Here is a 22,267-nt window from a genome sequence, read left to right as displayed (position 1 = left end):
TCATCAGGGCTCAATTAAGTTCCGTTTTACATCTGCTTGGTGTGTAAATAAACCACAGTTTGCTTAGATATTTGCCATAGCATCTTTATGAGGGTAAAACATATTTTTGTTTTAAGTTGGCTCCAGTCTACAGTGACTTTCAGGTAATAAATCATAAGATACAAAAGTTTTTTTCCTTGCAGTAACTTCATTTGTACTCCTTCTATAGCGTCTACTGTCGGGACAATGTTTCTAAAATGACAAGTTGCATATGAGGTTTTAAAACTGGTTTCAAAACACCATGTTTTTTTTCTCAGAGTGGCAGCAGTTTCTACGTTAAACCTCGTCAAATAAAACCGAATAGGGCTAATGATACTTTCAAAAGCTGGACCGAGTATTTTCTTAGATGGGCGGCAGGTGGCGGTATTGTTTCATTAAATGCAGTAATGCGTTAACAGCGTAAAAGAAGAAGAAGAACCATAGCAACGGTTAAACAAAGATGGCGGCCTCAGCCTCAGTTCTCTGTTCAAATCTCTTCAGTTTATTTCTCTTGTTCACTGCCGTCACTACAAACGAAAATACAACGAGCAACAACTTGAACACAACCGTGTTTGGTGACAAAAACGTAACGTATGACGCTGTTGAAAATTATACAACTACACAGCCGACAGAATTTGAGTCAACAACCTCAACACCGAGCTACAGCAGCACCGAGGAGCCCGTTCAACCGACCCTGCCCGCCGAACCCCTGCCCGTCAACGGCCGCCTGCTCACTCCTGTCACCAACGGTGATCTGTCGTTATGCCGCTGTGCTTTGTAAAACTAACCCTTAATTTTAATGTTGTATTCAATATTTAGATCTACCCTCTTCTAAAGGTATGGTGGTAGTTTTTCTTAAGAGTAAGCTGTTTCTTTTAAAGTATTAGCTATTAACGTTATCTCAGCTTCATAAATACAAATTGGAGCTTCGCTTCCTGTTAAAATTATATGTTGCTCATGAAATGAATACCGAATTTACCAGTTTGATTAATCAAATCATAAAATGTATTATAAGTAAGATATGTGACCTGGATGTTCCTGTGGTCTTAATAAATTAAATTGTGATGTTTTTAAATGGAGTTTGGATTAGGGGTCTCTTGTGACAGTTTGAGGCTCAAAGTTGTAAGTTATAAGTTCAAAGAGTTTGAATATCTGACACACAGGCACTTTAAACGTAGTCTTCCTGCATATAAATAAGATCTGAGTGCATCATTCTATGTATGATATACATGAATATAGGTTGAGAATTGTGTTAATGAATTATTTTAGACATTTAAACTAAATGCATTCTTTCTAAAATAAAGAAAAAATACACATGTCCTAAAGATGACTATATATTGATCAATGGTTTCCACTTTGTATCAATTAAATTGAGTTATTAATCATGGAATCAATATATCAGCTATATTGCTGCATCCTTACCCCCCTAATAAATAAATGCAATGTCAAAATTACAACTATTGATACATAGAACAAGTGCAAGTGTTTGGAAAATATCTGCTCATTCCAGTGTGATATACATAAATGTACATATGCTGTATTGCCTTGTACAATGTATTTACATATGCAGACTCCCAATGGCCATTTAATGTATTTTACACTGCATTTAACCACAGTAAGGTCATATATGACCCCAGGAAGTGTTGGAAGCTTGGTAAAGAAAGTTTTATATTTTCTCAAAAAGATGGAGGTAGTTTAAAACAGGTGGATAAATGAGCGTGGAAGTAAGGATGTCACTCTAACCTGAGAATCTCTCTGCTTGTGGATCAGTCGGCAGGTTGTGTCCCTGTGACGAGCACCAAGGTGTGTGTGACATCAACTGCTGCTGTGACAGAGAGTGTAGTGAGGAGGTGGCTCTCTTTACCAGCTGCTCAGTGGACACTGTCAGGCAAGTACAGCTCAACTAAAGATTATTTGAATCATTGATTCTTCTGCAGATTACATCCTTCCGTCTATTAAGTGTCAAACAATGTAAACTATGCTTCTCCCAAATTTCCCAGAGCCCTAAGACATTTCTTCAGAATAATTATTCTGTGAAACTAACAGTCTTACACCAAAGACTCATTTATTGTCATATATTACAAAAGAAACGCTACAAAACCTCACTTTTAAGAAGCGGGTAGTACCAGCAAATTAATGACAATTAAGCTTGAAAAATGACAGAAATTAATGCAACAATCCATTATTAAAAATGGTTAGCAATGATTTCTTTTTCATTCTTTTATTGACTCATATGTGCATCTTTACAGGCAAGTCTCCCTTTTAGCTGCTAGCCTGCTTCATCTTAACACCAGGTTTCCATTGTACACCTGAGTGGTTTCAAATTAAAAGCCCAGGAAGTCTGTGAGGGTTTAAGCCTTTGCTCATCTGTATCCAGAGTGTGTGCAGTAGAGATCGGCTGGTTGAGCCGCAGTATTGACGTTCCGCCCCTTCCTCTACACAAAACACACCTTTACCTTGTGGCCTTGCCATGTTGGAGCCCTCAGGTGGGCTCAGTCTGCAGCAGAACAGCTTCTTGTGTTGGTCTGCAGCAGATATTCACGGTTATGGAAAGTTCAATGACTGTAGTGTTAGTGTTAGTTACGTCTCCTCTTGCCGTTCCTCCTCTACTCTGCTACTCGGGAACAGAACGCTGCAGGAGCCCCATTTGTCAACAGAGCTGTCAATCATGAGGTCACACCCCCTTTTTATAGCATCAAATAACTAATTAAAAGTAAAAATGAACACTTGGACATAAATCAGCATGATAAGAACTAACTATAATGACAAACCATTTTTGAGAAAAATGTATTTGACGTGTATTTTGATTTTACAGTTTGACTCATGTCCCATCTGTTAACATGGAGGAGGCGGGCTTTATGAGCGAAACTGCAGCCAGTCAGCAGGGGGCAATAGAGAGGATGTGGCTTCACTTTTACGGAGCTGTCATGTCGGCCATCTTTTTGTAATAAGTCTATAATACAGTATTTGTTGAGGCTCTTCTTTGGTTTTTACTGTTTTGTTTGCAGTGGAAACAAGCAGCTGTGCAGTCGTGATGTAGCGTCCTACTCTTTACGGAGTAAGATTGATGGATACTCAGAGATACAGTCGTCTGTCAAAAAGGAGACTAATTATGACGTCCTCTGCATTCAGTCACAGAACCGTAAGTCATTTAATTGGATATAGCATTTTAAAAATAATATTAGTTGTTATACCTCATGTCTCAAACCGATTTTTAGATTTAAATTAATCTTAGTTAAGCTCATAATAAAGGATATGTCTGAACAGTAAACACTTTTTCCTCCTTTCTCCTGTCAAGGTGTTGATGGATTCTCTCATCCCTCGCCTGCTCTTCCAACTGACAGAAACTTTGACTCGCTCTTTAAACGATTTACCAGCTTTCTGTTCAACTCAGAGGAGAACAGTGTTGAGTCATCCAGTGCAGAGCTTCAGGCCTCGTCTGGATACCAGGTGAGTCTCTGATGAGCTCAAAACTGGTTTATTGTGAAGATGAACTTCTCTTCAGATCAGTGAGTTCATGTCTGCTGATGGGTCATGGTTTCAGTATGGGGACATGATGGTGACAGCTGCACAGAGTGGACAGAGAGGGACGTTCATGCTGCCTGCTCCTGGAGTCACTGCTGACTGTGTGGACAGTCCTGCAGGTAACAACATCTCACTGTAATGTGGAACTGTGGCCACTGTCCGCAAATACACAGAGATATGTCGCTACACTTGCTTAACATCAGCTAAATGCTCATAAAGTTTATTCATAAATCAGTTTCATTTATTAAGGATTCACCTTTTTATAGCAGTATGCATTATTAGTCTTTGATAAAACTGACACAATACCCCTTTAAAGCCTCGACTCTAAGCTTATGCTGCATTGAGATATTTACACAACAGATTACAAATCAAAAACTACACCACAGAAAATAAGAAAAAACTGGCCAGCCTGGTTCTGATCTCTTAATAACCACACAGCACTTCTGTGATCAGGTAGGTCAGGATTTTTTCATCCACGACAAAACGTAGCAAAACATTTGTTAAAACCAGAAATGTTGATGCATTAATATCCTAGTGTGTGCTTTGTGTAATGCAAGCACAATGCCTTTATAATATGTTGCAGTTTATCTCTAATCACTGCTGATTGTGTGAAACTTCTGGCACACGAGAGAAAACCCACCTAAAGCCTGTTGAACACTTCGGCACAAGGTTTGGAGGAAAGGCTTTGGTGCTGTTTTGCCAGCTGAGTCAAACAATTGCTTCTCTGTAGGCGGGACTGAGATATTGAGTGGCATTGTACGAGCTAGTTAGCAACATCCATGAAAAATAAAAGCAAAAAAGTCCCAAAAAATAATTGTAATAAGTCAACTTACAGAGATAATAACTTTAATCTAACATTGCTGAAGACAAGAAACCCCTCCTCTCAAAACATACTGCTCGATGACGTAACGTCAGACTGAAGGAATGAAGCAAAATGTCTTTTGGTCTCATCATCAGGTGGAAGCTAACCTCTGTTTAAAGATTCTACATAAAAACTTAGAATCTGTAGGCAGGGGAGTGGATTTTTAGTTCGGGAGGTGTTCTGGTTTCCGTTTGTAGTAGTAGTAGTAGTCCGAGTAGTATTGACCAATCACGTATCAGCAGGCTGCGGCGTATGCAGGAAAAACAGTTCATGAGGAGAGCAAAAGTAATGACATCCCGGCTCCCATCAGCGTGATCTGATGATGACTTAGCTTCTTATTAATCTCTATAAACAGACATCTGCATGCTAACAGCTAACAATCTATTCTAAATCAAAAATTCCACAAACCTGCCTGACGCTGTGTCATGAAAGCCGTTCAGCATTTAGATTTTAAAGTAGTTTTCTTCTCCTCTTGAGCACAGACCTGACAAAGCTTCATGTTGAATTGTTACTAATCTGCATCATGATGTTGTTCTTTCAGCAAACTGAAGAGCCGTTAATTAAAGTCAATCACAAGGAAATCTTGTTGGGCTTCATCCCGCTGAAGTAAGCCAGAGTGCAGCCTCTGTGTAACTTACTGTTTACAGTGAAACTGAGACTCAGCACAGACAGATGAACGGGCGCTCCTCCGGGGGATGGGATGAACCGAGAGATGACAGCGTTTATTTAGATGACATATCTGGAGGGAGAATTTCACTTCACTTTGATCTGAACACACGGTCGCTTCTCAAGCTACTAACTGGACTGTAAACGATGCAGCGCACGGAGAAGGAAGTCTGGGCTGGAAGTCGTTTAGCGCTACATTTGTAAAACTTTAAAGTCATTTGGAAGAAAGTCCATCCTGCAGGTGCAAAGATAAACCATAAATACACAACTCTTACACCAAAACAAGTCATTCAAGGAAGTTATATTAATGATTGGACCTGCAGAGGTTACTCATGGACATGTCACCTGACTGCTGTCATGATGCATAAAACTGCAACAAACATGGTGCAAAGATCAACACAAATAAAAGTCAAGCACAGTCAAGTCTGAAGGGTCTGAGTACACCCTGTAACGTCTGTGTGGTCCAGCACACATTCAGGAGAGTGGTGCAGAAATGTGTCACAAGCATCTTCATGCTTTCGTTTAATCATCACAAGATTATTTTGGCATTAAGGGCCTTCATTTTGTAAATGGACAGCTTGTTTATCTGTTAAAGGAATATCTGAAGCCTCCTTCTCTTATTTCAAACACACTTAGAAGACTTTTAAAATGATCATTTTAATTATTTATGTGACTTTAGATATTTGGTTTCTGTTTTTTCCCAGCGTTTCTAAAGGATCAGAGCAGTCGGTGTTCCCGGCAGGTGGTCCTGGATGAGGACTGCAGCGGTCTGCTGGCCCTCAGTATGAACACCTACACTAACATCCAGCTCCTATCTGTGAGTCCGACAGTTACTCCTTCACACACTGAAAAACAGATCAAACACCAAATACTCTTACTCCATAACAGATTATCAGTGAGGGATTCAGTAGAAATTAACATTACATATATCACTTTCCTGGTTTTATCATACTCTAACACACCTGATTTGAATGTTTTGCTCATTATCAATCCCCTGAGAAGCTTCAGTTGGTTGATAACGAGCAGATCATTCAAGTCAGGTGTGTTAGAGTGCGGAGAAACCTAAACCATGCAGGAAGTAGCTCTCGAGGAGCAGGGTTGGCCACCCCTGATTTAGGCCATGTCATCCCCCACTCTCTCCTCCCCACATTTCCTGTCTCTCTTCAGCCTGTCCTATCAATAATGGCCAACAAAATAATCTTATAAAAACAAAACAACAACAACATCAATCAGTTGATGTTAAAGACCTGCTCCAGTGAAAATCAATTGTTTAACCTTGTAAGCATCTCCATGTGGTGTTTCTCATGTGCTACAAGACATCTCTGCTTGAGGTCATCTCCATGCTACAGTCATCTCCATGGCTGGGCCTGTCTGCTTTTAAACTGCAGTGTACCAAGGACAGGCTGAACAACACCATTTCATATTGGCAGGTTTGAGACGTCACAAACCTAAGGAGCCAATCCCGTTAATCGACGGGGTGACGCTACGCATATCATTATGTGCAACCATGGCAACCACTTCAGCGAGGCGTGAGCCAGCTGTAACTTTTTGTAAACTCACTACTGACTACTAACGTTAACGGTACTACTACTAATTACTACATTTCAAGCTAGTTGCCACTAAACGATGGCAGAGACGTGTTTTGTTTTCACAACGGAGGGGGTGGTTGGAAATGTGCATAGTGGGCGGGGACTATGGTAATTGAATGTATTTTACAGAAAAAAACATATCAGACACAATGTATTATTTCAAGCAGAACCTTTTATATGTCTTAAAACATGACTGGAGCTGGTATTTAATAAAGTAAACTCCTGCAAGCTATGTAAGCTGTGTAACATAGCTTGCAGGAGCTAGATCAAGCTGCACTGACTTCACACTTGACATGTATCTTTCTACACAATCACCTGACAAACACTTCCTCCTGATGTGGCATCTATTTAAGCTGCAACATTTCCGGTCTCTCCTTCTGCTCTGTCATTGCTGCCGCTGTTCTGCAGCAGCACTGAGCTCATACTTTTCAGCCCCACCACCACCCCAGCATCCACCTGCAGGCTCCGGCTCGGGGGGTTTAAGACATCATCTCATCAGTCCTCAAATTTCTGCTTGTAAAATATATCTGTGAGAAGTGATGAGGTCGGAGCCTCAACGTCAAACACAACCATGTTCTGCTGCTGCAAAGACATTTCAAACTATCACAAACATGAGTTGTTTGAGTGAAATAAATGTATTGGCTTTCAACATTTTGGTACCCAACCCTAATCAGGCAAAAGTTGCAAGTTAGACAGTGTTTCTCTCCTACGCACCTGTCCTATAGAATACATGTGTGTAGATTTTCTGTAATATAAAGATATTTAAAACATTTGTTTTCACTCCACAGGGAAAGGATACGGATGCAGCAGTAAGTATGCCTACTTTATGTGTGTTTTGACTTTTGCTCAATAGTTTAAATATTGTTCTGTTTGTTCAGGAGTGTATTTGAATATGTCAAATTGGCTTTGAGAAGCTAAAAGGCTTTTTGTCAGTCACATTTCAAATTAGTTGATTAACAGACAAAAAGAAACGCAAATTGATCAGCACTTGTTAACTTTTGTTTTGTGTATTATTAAGGATGTCCACAGACACCAGTTTTAACGTTTCACACATCCCTGGGTCGTATTTCCTGCCAAGCTCAGTGTTGATGTTTTGTAAACCATCTTGGAGAAGTTTATTTTGGTATGCTGGTGCTTCTACAAAATATTCAAGGAGTTGCATCAAAGTTGGTTTTAAAATCTTTCTCACGCAACACACCGACATTCCTTTTGCGCAAAGACAAGACAGGCCACCAGAAATATCCCCTTTCGACTTACCACAGAGTGCATGAAGGTAACACAGACGAAAAGCTGAAGTGCACTGCTGCAATGCAAAGACAGGAAAATGACTTTTATCTCACAACTTTACACTCAGTTTCCAAGAAGAGGGAAGTAATAAGTTACTACACAGCTCTGCACTTTTGGTTTATATTACTGCAAACTATTCATCAAACCATGATGTAAAATGTTCCCACCTTCCATGAGTTAATGTGCATTTAAGGAGAAATCTCTGTTCAGCTGTAAGTGTGACAAACAGAGTTCACTTCGCGACAGAGTGTGAGTGGGGAGGGTCCGGTTTGAGAAAGTCCCAGGGTCTTAAAACAGTAATCAACTAACCGATTGGTGACGTCACACTGACTACTTCCACTCCTTATTTACAGAATATGAACTAGGCACAGCAGTACTTCCAGCTAAATGTTAAACAACATTATGCTAGCATGCTCACAATGATATTTCTATCATGCTGTTGTGTAGAAGATGTAACTTTTACCACAATCACAATCATAGTCTAACATGCATATCTTCTTACTGGCACTTCACACAAAGTGCCGCTGAGGCTGATGGGAAGTTCATCAGTTTTGGAGGTATTTGTTCTTAAACCAAAGTGTGAGAGGGATTACGTTTTTGACCTGATGATGGCGCTAGAAGGAAAGTCAGGTGATCACCAAAGTTGTTAGGATTAAACATGAATGTGTGAATGAAATTTAATGACAATCTATGTAAAAACTGTTGAAATATTTAAGCCAGGAGATAGAAGTGGTGAACTGACCAATCCAGCATTGCTGTCCTGAGTAATACACAGACTGTCACACTGCAAACTGATGTAAATGAGAGCAGATGATGAAAATCGAGGGTTAAAAGCATGTATGAGCTGACTAATGTTGGTGTTTCTGGTGTTGTTGGAGGTTGTTCCTGTGGAGGTGGCTTCAGTTGTCCTGCAGTCTGTAGATGGGACTCAGACTGAGCTACATGTCGGTGCTGGTGAAAACTTCAACCCAGTTCTCCTGAATCCGACCCTCTGTGCTAACGTGGCACTGAAGGTGAGTTAATCACATGACTGTCTGGATGTAACCAACTATAATATTAAAATAAAAGCCACCATCTTCTCGACCAGTTACACACCTTTGTCTCCTCAGGTTGTTTACATTATGAAGTACAGCCCGGCCGGTGAGATCGTGAACGTGTCGGTGTCTCTGGTTCTTGGATTTGTCAGTGACGCGGTGCTGAACCTGGAGCAGGAGTTCCACATCATGTTCCTGCAGGTAGGCTCTCAAAAAGGTCTTTCTTCTTTCTCTTGATGACTGTTTCATAGTCATGTGATGTTGTGCTCTGAACTACTATTTGAAGTAGGTTCAGTATTTACCATTGAGCGTACATAACAAGTGGAAGTATCCATCAAGACGCCGTTAAAGAACAAGATATTTAGGACAACCGTTTTAAAGCCCTGCGTTTGCTGTAGCCATCTTGTTTTTTGTTTTGTTTTTTGAGCCAGAAGTGACCTCAGGGGGTTAGCAAACACTAAAGTATCAGCTAACAATAGTGCTAGCTTGGTTAGCAAGGTGATGTGTAAATAATGTGAATGCTAATTCTGGATGGGAGAAAAGCTGGCTTCAAACGAATTGAACAGCCGACACCTTAGTTTTTTTTTAAGTACAAACAAGTGCTGAACTCGACATCTTCAGGTCACAGTAGTGACAACTTGTCACTTCTCACAGGTAGCCACACCCTGAAACATTCCGTTTCATCGTCTGTTTGACTGTTTAAATGAGCATCATGCTGTGTTGAAGAAGACTTGAAACTTGAAACTCATTAGGAACGTGTTTACAAAGGTAACAAATCAAGAGAGAAGTAGGCTCATTTTCTCATAAGCACTTTATACACTGTGGTGCTGCCTCAGCGCCGTAATGAAGCTCCGCCGTCATGCCGCCCTTGGCATTTTACATTGCACCACGCCGCCCCGGTGTGTGTTTTTACATAGCGCTCCGGTGTTGCGGAAGCAAAATGTGAGCGAGGTGTAAAAAACAGCTTATGCTCCACATACACACACAGCTCTGTTCCACCTGCCTGTTCTACTACCTCCGATGCCAGCTCAATAGGTGGAACGTCTTCGCCCCACCATTCTGCATGTGTGCACTCTACATAGAAGAAAAAACATAGCAGAGGCCTAATAATCCCACCTTGAAGTGGCAGTGTTAAAGGGGCTGTAGACTTGCAGTTTCACTTTTCAAACCCAGAGGCTACGTCCACTTCTTGTTGCATACAGTCTAGGATTTTGGGCTTGATTCACCAATGTCTGTTTTCTTAAATTTGTTAAGAAAGTTCCTCAGAGAAGTCTGAGGCAGATTCATGACCCTGCTCTTAAAATGCAGAACTGTTCACACCTTTGTTCCTAAATGCATTAAAGCCATGTCCTCATTAGTTAGTTGGGAGTTCTTCTGGATTAGGTTTATATGTTAATAATATACAGGTGCAGAATTAAGGAAACACAATAACAGATCATTTTGCACCAGCATCTCAGTACTGAAACGTGCATAAAGCTCTTGAGTGTTTGTACATTTTGTTCGTCCTAACAACAAATCCAAGATAGAAATCTTTGGTGAATGTCAGTATTTTCATGAAAACCGCACGAGTGGATCTGTTAGAAGAGATTTCTTCGTAACAATGGTTGGTGAATAAGGCCAAAGACTAGCAGACTGACTGACAGTTACTCTGCTTGATTTCAGTTCTGTTAAACACACACTCATGTTGCCACCAACGCCATTAAACTTGTCTAAGTTTGACTGATTCTAATATGTGATCAAAGTTGTAAGATGCTTCCTATTCGCAGCTTACCATTCACTCATTGTTAAAAAATAAAACACAATTCGAATGGGGATAGAAGAGGAACCCCCTTTTAAAAAAGTAAACGTGTTATTGTTGAGACTAAATGTGAGCACTGTACTTTGTCTCGTGTGTAAACAGGAGGAGAGTGAAGAGGCTGCTGTTCACTACAGTGGAAATCCCGGTTATGTGGCGGGACTTCCTCTTGTGTCTGGAACAAGAACAGCAGAATATCCTTCACCTGCCTGAGCGCTGGTTCTCCTTGTTTACAGACATTTTGACAGCTGTGGTAGAATAAGAGTGTTTGACAGTGTTTAATGAGAAGACTGAGGATTGTCCTTAACAGTTGTCTTCACTGGGATTGTCAGAAGCATCCACCCCAGAGACACTTTGTCTCTCCTCCACAGCGCTCAGGACCAGGACTGTCTGCGAGGACGGCATCAGCGCTCTCCGGTCCTGTTCGGCCTGGACTCCGTGTCCGGCTGCACGTTAAGGCAGGTCACGTCCTCATACTCAACATGTCTGATCTCTGCGTACAGTCACAGGCTTTCTTTAACATTAGTATGACTCGTCTCGTCCCTGCAGACTGGAGGACGCTGCAAACTGCTCCCAGGTCTATCAGGTGCTGCTGGACGTTCTGAGAGGACCGAACTATCCGCAGTATGTGGCTTCATTTGGAAACTCCCCGTTAGACTCTCCGCTGGACTGGGTCCTCATCAAGAGCAACTTCAATCCTGGGGTGAGTTCAGACTGAAAACAGGAGAGACTCAGATTTAGAAAGTGAAGCTAAGTCAGAGCAAATAAGTTCCAAACCTGTTTCATATCCTCAATGTAGTATCATTAACATTTCAGGAACAAGTTAGAAAGCAAGTCCATTAAGTTTGTTTTTGGTTTGGTTTTGTTTCTTATTTTTTATGAGATTTTACTGAGCTTCTCTGAGGTCGTCCAGCTTATGCTGCACACCTGTGTGCTTTTACTAATCACTACTTTCTGAGGCTTGAACATGCGCCCTGCCCTCTTTAATACAAATGTGACTTGGATTAGTTTTGCTATATATACTGCATGTTAACAGAAAGGTGTTGAAAGTCTTGTAAAAGCTGAATTCAATCTGCTCTCAGCTCTCCTAAGCTGTCTGATTTTTAGATACAGTACAGTGGGTCTCATTCATGACACGTGAGCAGAACGAATTTGTGTGTAAACTGTTCGCAGACAGAAATTTACGTGCATCTCCGCATTCATCAATATTTTAGTAGCTCCGATCGTTTCGTAGCTACTAACAAAATCTACACATGCTGCTGACCACGCGTAGTGCTTGTGAAAATTTAAGAATGCACATAAATAATGCTCGTCACTATTGGAAATTACAATTTTAATTCATATTGCGCTCTGTTATGTACACAATACACAGATGCCTTGTAACACGTGATATAGCCTAAACATGACGAACGATTAAAATATAACACATTTAGAAAATTATTTGAGACAACACGTTTGTTTTTTTGTTTCTTTTTTGTGTGGCTCTTTGATCATTTGAAAGAAACCTTTAATAAATCTGATTTGAAAAATGTTTAATTTACGTTGGCTGCAGACTGACTTATTTGGAGCTGTATAAAACAGAGCTTTAGGCTATTAAGATTCAAATAATTTGAAGACGATGCATACAAAACTGCTGTGGGCTATATGTTACCTGTATCCTTTGTTAAAATAAATGTTAAATAGCTCTACACTCGACAGCCATCACTGATTTAGGTTTTATCCATTACGCACAATATAACATTTCTGGTTTCCCGTTTCCACTTCATTCAATCCGGAGAGAAAACCCCTCAAATGAATCTTCTGTTTGTTTGGTGAGACTGTACGACCTAGGTTAAACTATACTGACCACTAAGCTATCAGTGATGGTTTAATGTATTACGATACAACACTTATCACCTTACCATCTGGGTTTGATGTTGACTCCAGTGGAGGCATGTCGCTGTCTGCGTCAGGTATAATTCCTGACAGAGAGGTCTCCCCAATTATGCCAGCGATGCGCTCGTCTGCAGTTGATAGTTGTGACTGTGAGCCTCCTCCTCCTGTGGCTGATGTATTTTTTTTGTGGGCGCTTATGCGTTTCTTTGCCTCCAGTTTCATGTCAAACCATTTACGCTTCACCTTGGACACGGTTCTTTGGACTACAGAGACAACATCAACGGCATCTGTCACCTCCCTCCAGGCCTTCGCTTTGCCTGTCCCTGTCACACCACTGCTAACAGATGAAAATAAAATGTGTTTTCTTAACTCCACTTCACCCAAAATTATTTCTATCTCAAAATTATTTTTTCTTTCTCTCTCTTTCTTTGTTTGCGCCAGGACTGACAGGTCGACTGTATGCATCTGCACCTCCTTATATGGCGGTCATTGGCCATTCATGGGCGTGGATTTATGCTAATAGCTGATTACCGGGAGCGCGCTGTCACTTTACGATGGATTGGCATTCATGATCATACACGTGTGTTTAAGATCAGATCTGAGTTTCCCGCGGTGTTCATGAACCCGGAGTAGGTTTTTAGTTGTGTAGGCTTTTATGTGCAAATCTACACATACATTTACTAACGTTTCATGAATGAGACCCAATGTGTGCTACTTCTTTAATCTTACACAGTATTAATGTTAAACCTACACTAAACATGTGTTCATTATCCACATTGAGAAGTATGTATATGCTCTGCGTTCACATTCAGCTGTGTGTTTGTGATTTGCAGGAAGCGCAGAGTTGCAGCATCCCATTGTCACTTCACTTAGAAATCGAATGGACTAAATATGGATCCTTGGTGAACCCCCAGGCTCAGATTGTGAGCATCAAAGAAGTCATCCAAACCAACAGCAGCAGTTTGGTAAGAAACACTGATCCAGAAATACTGACTGAAAAATATAAAAGATTACATCTGATTATTATAACAATGAAGGGCTGTTCTCAAATCAGAATATTGTCAGTACAATTAGACGTGTCTGTTTAATTTGAGGCTTCGTTTGTCTTTTTCAGTTCAGCGTTGCATAAAACTGCTTCTTTCTTACTTCTTTTTAACATCTGCATTTATCCAGATGAAGGATTTTAGTCAGCTCATGGGTTAAGGTAAGCTTAGTAGCTGAGAAAGCTCAGCTCGCAGCCCCTGAAACCCTGCAGATGGGTATCAGAGAAACACTGATTTAAGAGAGAAACAGTTTATTTTTTACCAGTTTTAATGGCATTGGTCTGTTTGAACCAATGGCTGTATATAAAGGATGGACGACACGTCTCCATCTGCTCTCATTCTACACAACTGAAGCCAAAATAGCCCCGTGACAGGTGCTGCCATCTTCCGATGGTGACATCATTTGGAGCTGCGCAGTAGAGATCAGCGGGTGGAGCAGCCGTAGCCACTCCAGCTAACCAAAGCACACACTTAACTTACTGAAAAGACAGCAAAGATGCCGCACGTCAGCGTATTCAGCAGCAGAACAGCTTCTTGTGTCGGTCTGAAGCAGATATTCACGCTTATGGAAAGTTCAATGACTGTAGTGTTAGTGTTAGTTACGTCTCCTCTCACCGTTCCTCCTCTACTCTGCTACTCGGGAACAGAACGCTGCAGGAGCCTGATTTGTCAGCAGAGCTGTCAATCATGAGGCCACAGCCCCTTTTTATAGCATCAAATAACTAATTAAAAATAAACTTGTCAGAAAAATGAACACTTGGACGTAAATCAGCATGATAAGAACTAACTATAATGACAGAAACCATGTTTGAGAAAAAACGATTTGACGTGTATTTTGATTTTATAGTTTGACTCATGTCCCATCTGTTAACATGGAGGAGGCGGGCTTTATTACCTATACTGCAGCCAGTCAGCAGGGGGCGATAGAGAGGGTTTGGCTTCACTTTAAGGGAGCTGAATTAACACTGAAAGAATCCAACCTTAAAAACAAGCTGAGCTCCTACAAATAAGCTAACGGCAGCTCAGTCTGCAGACCCTTCAGACGGCAAATGTCAATCAAAGTACGTTCGAGAAACCCTAATTTTAACCTGAAACTGGTTTTGTCAGTGTTTTACCAATTTTTATCACCAGGTGTGTGTATTTCCAAGAGGAGGAGACCTCTGTTGATAATTCAGCTCCCGTTATAAAACGTATAAACAAACACTGAAGTGTCATTCTGAGACTTGGTTGGTAAAATCTGCAGCCTCTCATACTGTTGCTCCTGTTATTCCGTTTACACTAACACTGCCAGAGGAAATAAACAAAATTAAAGTTGTTTTCTTGACTGAGGATATGAATCATCGACTTAAAGGAAGGAAGCAATGTAACTGTATATTTGCCATTTTCTCCCTAAGGACCTGCTCTCTGCAGGTAGCAGCATCCTGTCAGTCAGCAGCTCAGTGACTTTCACAGCTGTGTCTGCTGCTGCACTTCCTGGTTACAGAGCCACGCCCACCATCAACGCCAAACTGCCCTTCGACTTCTTCTTCCCTTTTGTCTGAACACCAACTGTTACTGTTTGTATTTTGTGTTAATAATGTATATACAAGATTATTTAATAAAGTTTTTAATAAATGAAATCATTTATTTAAATCTCATTTTTTTTACACAGCACATGATGTAAAGCATTACATTTATGTTTATGTACATTTCATCAGTCTGAGGAACATTTAAAATATTTACAAGCAGATTAAAGCCACGGCCTCGTAGCTTTATGTAGCATCTGACAGTCATCAGATAAGAACTGGTTTCCTTCACTATCATAATGAGATTTCCCTCAGGTGTATTTAGAGCTACAGTTCTGTAAACCAGTAGTATTGAGATCAGGCCTACAATAATAGAAAAAATAGGTGCATTAAGGATGACGGTATATAATATACTGAACAGTAGCTTCACAACAGTTAGCTTGAGGAGTTAGAAGTCAATGTCGTGCTTCTTCAGGAGGGCTTGAAGCTTCTGGTTCTCTTGTTCCTGCAGACACACAGAGAGAAGAGTGTCTCATTCAGGCCCAAATTTAATGGATTAGTTATCATGATGAACTGTAAAACCAAGATAAGACTGTGACCAGATTAAGATGTTCGAGGGAGATGAACAACCTGTCTGATTGATGTTTTTCTCCCCTTTTTTGATTTCATAGATTTTCATACTTATGTCTTTCCATCAGCGTTAGGAATATTGATTGTATTGCTAACTTGCTAAAAAACTTCATTATGAACAGGAAAAATTGCTTCCCATAATATGTGTGCAGAGGATGTAATGGACAAAGAAACATTTTACAGTTTTAGCTGACTGGATTTTCTGCTGTATTTATTGGAGCGATGAGAAGAGATGCAGCTGAGGGAAAGTGTGGCTGCTTGAGTGCAATGCATCCTGGTACATGTAGGCACTGCTAAAACAGCTCCACCAGCAGAAGAACTCAGCTTCCTCTGTCAGTACAGTAGCACTGGGAATTTATAACTTCATTTGACAACATTTATCATCAACACTGAATGGAAATCCAAATAGATCATGGTGTTAATTTCCTTTGATGTTATCGCCAAGCTTTTACTTGTACAGTTTGTAAAACATAATTGTGGCTGATTCTGTTACCATAGCTACAACAATAGAAATATACACCAATCAGCCATAACATCATGACCTGCCTAATATTGTGTAGGACCCCCTTTCCTGCCAAAACAGGCCTGACCTGGTGAGCAGCAGCAGATCCTTTAAGTCCTGTAAGCTGCGAGGTGGGGCCTCCATGGATCGGACTTGTTTGTCCAGCACATCCCACAGATGCTCGACTGGATCGAGATCTGGGGAGTTTGGAGGCCGAGTCAACACCTTGAACTCGTTGTGTTCCTCAAACCATTCCTGAACTATTTCTGCAGAGTGTGGCAGGGCGCATCATCCTGCTGAAAGAGGCCACTGCCATTAGGGAATACTGTTTCCATGAAGGGGTGTACTTGGTCTCCAACAATGTTTAGGTAGGTGGTACGTGTCAAAGTAACATCCACATGAATGGCAGGACCCAAGGTTTCCCAGCAGAACGTTGCCCAAAGCATCACACTGCCTCCACCAGCTTGCCCTCTTTCCATAATGCATCCTGGTGCCATGTCTTCCCCAGGTAAGAGACGCACACGCACCCAGCCATCCACATGATGTTAAAGAAAACATCAGACCAGGCCTTCTTCCTGCATCGCTCTGTGGTCCAGTTCTGATACTCACGTGCACATTGTAGGCGCTTTCAGTGGTTGACAGGGGTCAGCATGGGCACTGTGACTGGTCTGCAGCTACACAGCCCCATACACAACAAACTGTGATTCTCTGAGTGTTCTGACACCTTCCTATCAGAAACAGCATTAACTTTTCCAGCAGTTTGAGCTTCAGTAGCTCTTCTGTTGGATCGGACCACACAGGCCAGCCTTCGCTAAAATATAGTACTAAAATAAGATTCTTAGACACCCAGCTTATGAACATTTTTAACAGTAGGACTCAAAGTTCCTCCGTTTGGCTCATAATCATCCTCAACGGTAACTATGGCCAAGACAATACAATAAATAAATAATAATCAGAGCTTCCACGTGGAGCAGCACAGAGCTAAAAACAGTAACATTCTTTTCTTCACCATCTGGCCCTTTAATATCAGATTTAGTGTGAAGCAGCTGTAAAGAATCACCAGTTTATCGCTGCGCTCCTGCAGCTCTGTGACTCTCTGAACCAGGTGGTCGTAGCTCTCCTTCAGCTTGTGGATCTGCTGGTGTGCTCGGGTCTTCACCGACACCAGGATTCCTGTGACACATTGAAACACAGACACGTTCACAGAACAACAACAAACTAACCGATCAAGGCAGTCGATGACCAGCAACTCCCGTTTTCTGCGAGGTTAAATTACTGTTTTTGTCAATGGAGTCTGGTGTGTTTGCAGAGAGCGATGTAACGTCTGTTTGTGGTTAAAAGAACATCTTCCTCTGTAACAAAAAGGTCTCTCTCTGTAGGGATCCTTTCTGTAGTGTTGGCAGACTCTTAGAATAACAATCTGAGAACTTTTAGTGGACGTACTTTGATTGGGTGTTTATGCGCCCCGAGGATAGCATTGCAGCCGTTACAGCCTGTTTCATGGCTGCCGGCTGAGGAAATCTACTGAAGCAATTCCCAAACTTTTAATACTTTTTGGTAGACCTCAAATCAAGCAAAAATACAGCCCCGGTTCAAAAGTATCAAGTCCATCTTTAAATGTCTAATAGCAGGGCTACAGCTGGATACTGGGTTCCAGATAAGTCTTTTTGTTGACACCCTCGACATGCTTTCAGAAAAAAATATGTCACTGACCGTTGATAATTCTGGCCACCCTCCAGAGTCGCAGCAGGATGAGGAGACCCATCCCATCGAAGGCGTCCTCATGGAAGATGAAGACGATGTCCAACACAAAGGAAATCGTCACCACCAAACCATCAAACACCTCAAACTTGTGCTGAAAGAACTCCAGGCGGTACGCATACAGCTTACCAGCCAACTCCATCATGAAGAACGTGAGGAGAGCCAGGCTCAGGTAGTGAAACACCTGCAAACATTCACTGTGTCAGTCAATCATATATTAACATCTTCATGACACCTGTGAGTTTTCTTTGAGTTAATAGACAAATCTGTCTCTCACCTCAGGAGCAATGTGGTCGTGTTTGAGGTTGATAACAGACAGATCTATTAGCAGCTCCGCCAGAACAAAGATGGCGTCCAGGATTACCAAACAAACCACCACCACCTGGGAGCAAAGGCAGACAGAAGAAGAAGGTGCTTTTTTTAACACGCCGTCTTTAAGCTTCTCTCAAGGGTTTAAAGGGGAAAGCAGTGATGTTACACATGAAAGTGTTTCCAAGTGTTGGGGAGTAATACTGTACATATACTTTATATTATCTACAAAGGGAACAGTGTCAAGTGTGATAATGTTTTTCCTGCCGATTTTGTGTCGGACAATGCTGCAGCTACTGAAAAGTAATAGTACCAGGCATTTGGAAAAATGAGAGAATCAAGGTGTTTCTTTATTTTATAATTCAGGAGTAAAGGGCGACTTTTTAGTATCAGGTCCAGGCCTTAAAATACCAGCCGAAACACTGAGAATAAAGTTGAAATATCAAAAATACATTTTTACTCAACTTTAGGTGTTGTTTTCAGACTTAAGAAAAAGTGGAGGAAGAAGTTTTTTTATTTCTGCAATTTGAGAATATGTCAACATTTTTTGAGAAAACTTAAAATCTTATAAATAAAGTCAAACTTGCAGTAAGAGTTAAAGATATAATCTTGAAGATTTTCATTTAAATGTCATTTAAGTCACTATATCACCGAATGAGGTGACACACTGAGTCTACTGCCCTCTGATGAAAGCCTTTGCATTTGCAGTATTACAGACTGGGTGTCTGTGGCGACTTTCCTAGAAAAAATCCCAAGCGGCGCCCAGTTAGTAACGCGTTTTCCATCAGCCAGCTGTGGTTGGTCTGCCAGAGAGGGTAGGCGGAGCTAAGCGGCTGCTTTTCCGCTCTCTGCAAGTGTTGTGAGTAAACAGTAATCTACTATGGCTGAACAAACAAAGAAAAGAACGATGACTACAGATACAACTTCAAAAATAAGTGACAATCCAAAGAAAAAGAAACAAACTCGACGCTCAGATGAAGACAAACAGTCTATTTATATATATATAGTCTAGATATTTTATTTATTCCAAAATGCAAAATAACAAAGAAAATTCTTACTCCTCCTCCGTCTTTATTTATTCGTTATTCTCCCTGGCACTTAAACTGAAAGTCTGACTTTATTCACACCACTTAATCTCAACAATCCAATGTTATTCTCAACCTTCCACTTAATCGTGCAAATGCAAAATAAAGAAAAATAAGTTAGATTTAAATCAATGCTCTCCTGTCTGTAGGAATGTAATGCCTAAATAATCAAAAATATTGAATATCTGATTGTTACAGCTTCTCATACTGAACATTTTCATGTTTTATATAAATGTAAATTAATTCTCTTTTTTTGGTTTGTGACAATGGCTGGACTAAACATGCAACTTTAGGCTTTTGGCCAGATTGGTATTTTTCCAATATCTGCACCCATCCACCTGAGAATCCATCATCTTTCTTTCAAACTGACGGATCACTCATGTTGCTTCGCAGAACAGATGCATTGAGCTGCATACCTGGAAGCGGTCGGAGCTGTAGAGCCTTTGCAGAGCTGCCCTGAAGGTCAAAGTTGTTGGGAAGTTGCCGGTGGCCGGACTCAGATCCTCGCTGACCTTGTGCAGCTCTTCCTCCTCGACCTGGGCCGGCTGCTCGTCGCCCACAGTGGTGAAATACCTCAGGTACTGAGCCATGACAGCAGGCTCTACAGAAAGAGTGCACCACCTCCCACTTCAGAGGGAAGAACAAAAGTGTGCATGTCAACGTCCACAGCAAGATCGCACAATGTTTCTTTATACAACTTATTACATTTCATCTTACAGAATGTTGTTCTGGTGTTTCAGGATTATGTTGTTGTTGAAGAAAGGAAGAGTTCTCTGATAAACTATATGTTGGCTGATGTAGAGACTTTCTGAGCTGGAATGAATATTGGGCATCGATTTTGCACAGATATGACAAAGTAAAGGTACAACGATGGCTGCCTTTTAAAACTAATAACTTAATTATAGGGTATGTAACACTATAAGACATTGTCAACCAATTCTAGAGTGGACCACAGCCTGCTCAGCTGTGATGCTCTGCTGCATGTGCTGCAGACAGTGCTGAGAGGGCTGTAAACTACAGAATCAGAGCGCTCGCTGCTGGACAAACTATGTGAAGACACCATCTCTAAATAACCCCAAACATTGTTTTCTGCATTAGCCTATATGTTTTCTCAAATAAAATACTCATATTGGCACATATGGGAAAACCTATACGCCAATACTGATATTTCTATCATTAAAATCAGCCGTCTGGATCTAGTCTTGCACCCTGATCTCTCTAACTTATGTCAGCTTCTGCATGGCCACATTTCTACATATGTTTGACAACCTGACTTTACTTCTCCTTTTCTAGGTTTGCAACATGGTATTGAGAAAGCAAACCATTTCAGTCTGGTCCCCCCACTCACACCCCGTCCAAGAGCTAATTTAAGGGGAAAATCATGAGATTGTCAGACATAACAAATGTCAACACAGACGTGTGAAGCAGATCAAACTCCCACTATAATAGTGCATCATCTATATTCAGTTGAATCACGACAGGAAATTGTGATTAATTCATCTTCAACTCTGCAGCAAAGGGGAACTTTGACTAAAACCAGCCTAACAGAAAATTATAATAAATTGTAAATGAAAGAGATGACAGACAGCAGCACCAAACCACAACCGATTTGACAAATGAGTTTAGAGTAAATGACGTGTAGCACCCAGAAAAACTCAGTAGGCTTCTGTGAACTTGTTAGCAGAGAATTTTTCCAACTTTTCTTGCCGGGTTTTGCAGAGATTTATGCAGCAGTTTGAGTGTCTGTTTTAGCCATTAGCCGTTGCTTATGTCGCAGCTGCAGGATAGTAGGCAAAAACTCGTGATAAAAACATCCGTTTTATGTGTTTCTGCTATGTAAGAGTTTTTACTGACAGTAACAGTCCGAGTGTCGGAGTGCAAAGATTTAGCGCTTAAGTAATTAAACTTTGAACACCAATAACGGTTACACCAGAATACATGACTTACCTTTTCCCTCTTCTTTGCCCGTGAAGATCTCTTAGATCAAACACTCTGATTTTCTCAGAGAAAAACTCTTGAACTCAGTTTACTTTAAGCCGGAGGACTCCGCCTTCAAACCAGCCCCCATCTGTCCTGTCCGCAGACAACGTCCTGCCAGACTCCGTTTGAAAAAGTGGAGCTTTTGTTTTCTGTTGCGTAGCTGTGACCGCATTTCACTGTCATCTTTAATGCTCGTACTCAAACAAACTACGTACAATAAAGACCCTATTTTCTATTTCAAAATTTGTCCAAAGTCGCCTCAGGGCGGGTATTATTTCTGAAATAGAACGTCCTTTAATGCTTTTGGTCGATTACATAACAGCCGAATTAGTGTACCATTCCCAACAACACAAGGAAAGGTCTTGGATAGTGACTATAATGCATGTTTTTACATTTTAAAGGTACGTAATTAAATACACTTATTTTAGGATGGAGTTTGCTGTGAGGTAACGGATTTAAAGGGGCTGCCTCTTATCAGCATTTTCCCACTTGCATCGTGTTACATTGTCAAGCTTTCTGCTTGTTCTTTCACATTTTTGAAACCTCAGTAACCATGTGATATTTAACTTTTTTTTTTGTAAATATATGTACTTTTTTGAATCAAAAGGATGTACTGAAGGGTTTTTTCTGGTTCCAATAAATCACTTTGTGTATGTATTGCACCCATTTTAAATACAACCAAATTCAATTTTAACAATGCAACGGAGTATCATAAAAAAGACAACGAAAAGCAAAAGGTTTGTAAATAAATCCAGCACAACTTAAAATGACATCTGCTTCAACTAAAATCCATTCTTTGTT

At 40.8% G+C, this 22,267-nt stretch overlaps 2 protein-coding genes across 3 annotated transcripts; one reads left to right on the top strand and one right to left on the bottom strand.

Annotated features, from left to right (window-relative positions):
* The first annotated feature begins 478 nt into the window (after positions 1-478).
* On the top strand, positions 479-15,235 carry tctn1 (tectonic family member 1). Its single transcript, XM_069669369.1, has 14 exons — positions 479-767; positions 1,789-1,907; positions 3,025-3,160; positions 3,317-3,468; positions 3,563-3,662; positions 5,776-5,888; positions 7,449-7,469; positions 8,826-8,960; positions 9,057-9,182; positions 10,882-10,970; positions 11,097-11,234; positions 11,326-11,479; positions 13,485-13,616; positions 15,089-15,235. Exons 1-14 carry the CDS (start codon positions 479-481, stop codon positions 15,233-15,235), a joined length of 1,851 nt encoding a protein of 616 aa, XP_069525470.1.
* Positions 15,236-15,325: 90 nt separating this feature from the next.
* Positions 15,326-22,111, bottom strand: hvcn1 (hydrogen voltage-gated channel 1). Of its 2 annotated transcripts, XM_069669725.1 has the most exons (6): positions 21,434-22,111; positions 19,903-20,113; positions 18,370-18,474; positions 18,045-18,276; positions 17,392-17,504; positions 15,326-15,704 (listed from the first exon to the last, which is right to left on the bottom strand). In XM_069669725.1, the coding sequence occupies exons 2-6, from the start codon at positions 20,074-20,076 to the stop codon at positions 15,648-15,650; spliced, it is 681 nt and encodes a 226-aa protein (XP_069525826.1). In that variant the 5' UTR covers positions 20,077-20,113; positions 21,434-22,111; the 3' UTR covers positions 15,326-15,647. The 2 variants fall into 2 exon arrangements, with proteins under 2 accessions (XP_069525826.1, XP_069525827.1); XM_069669726.1 differs by lacking the exon at positions 21,434-22,111 and having other exon boundaries at positions 19,903-20,347.
* Between the last annotated feature and the right edge of the window lie 156 nt (positions 22,112-22,267).

This window comes from Semicossyphus pulcher, unplaced genomic scaffold (genome assembly GCF_022749685.1).
Source record: "Semicossyphus pulcher isolate SPU_LCO1_2020_fin unplaced genomic scaffold, fSemPul1.0.p SCAF_2, whole genome shotgun sequence".
Taxonomy (NCBI): domain Eukaryota; kingdom Metazoa; phylum Chordata; class Actinopteri; order Labriformes; family Labridae; genus Semicossyphus; species Semicossyphus pulcher.
This window is presented reverse-complemented; position numbering and strand designations above follow the sequence as displayed.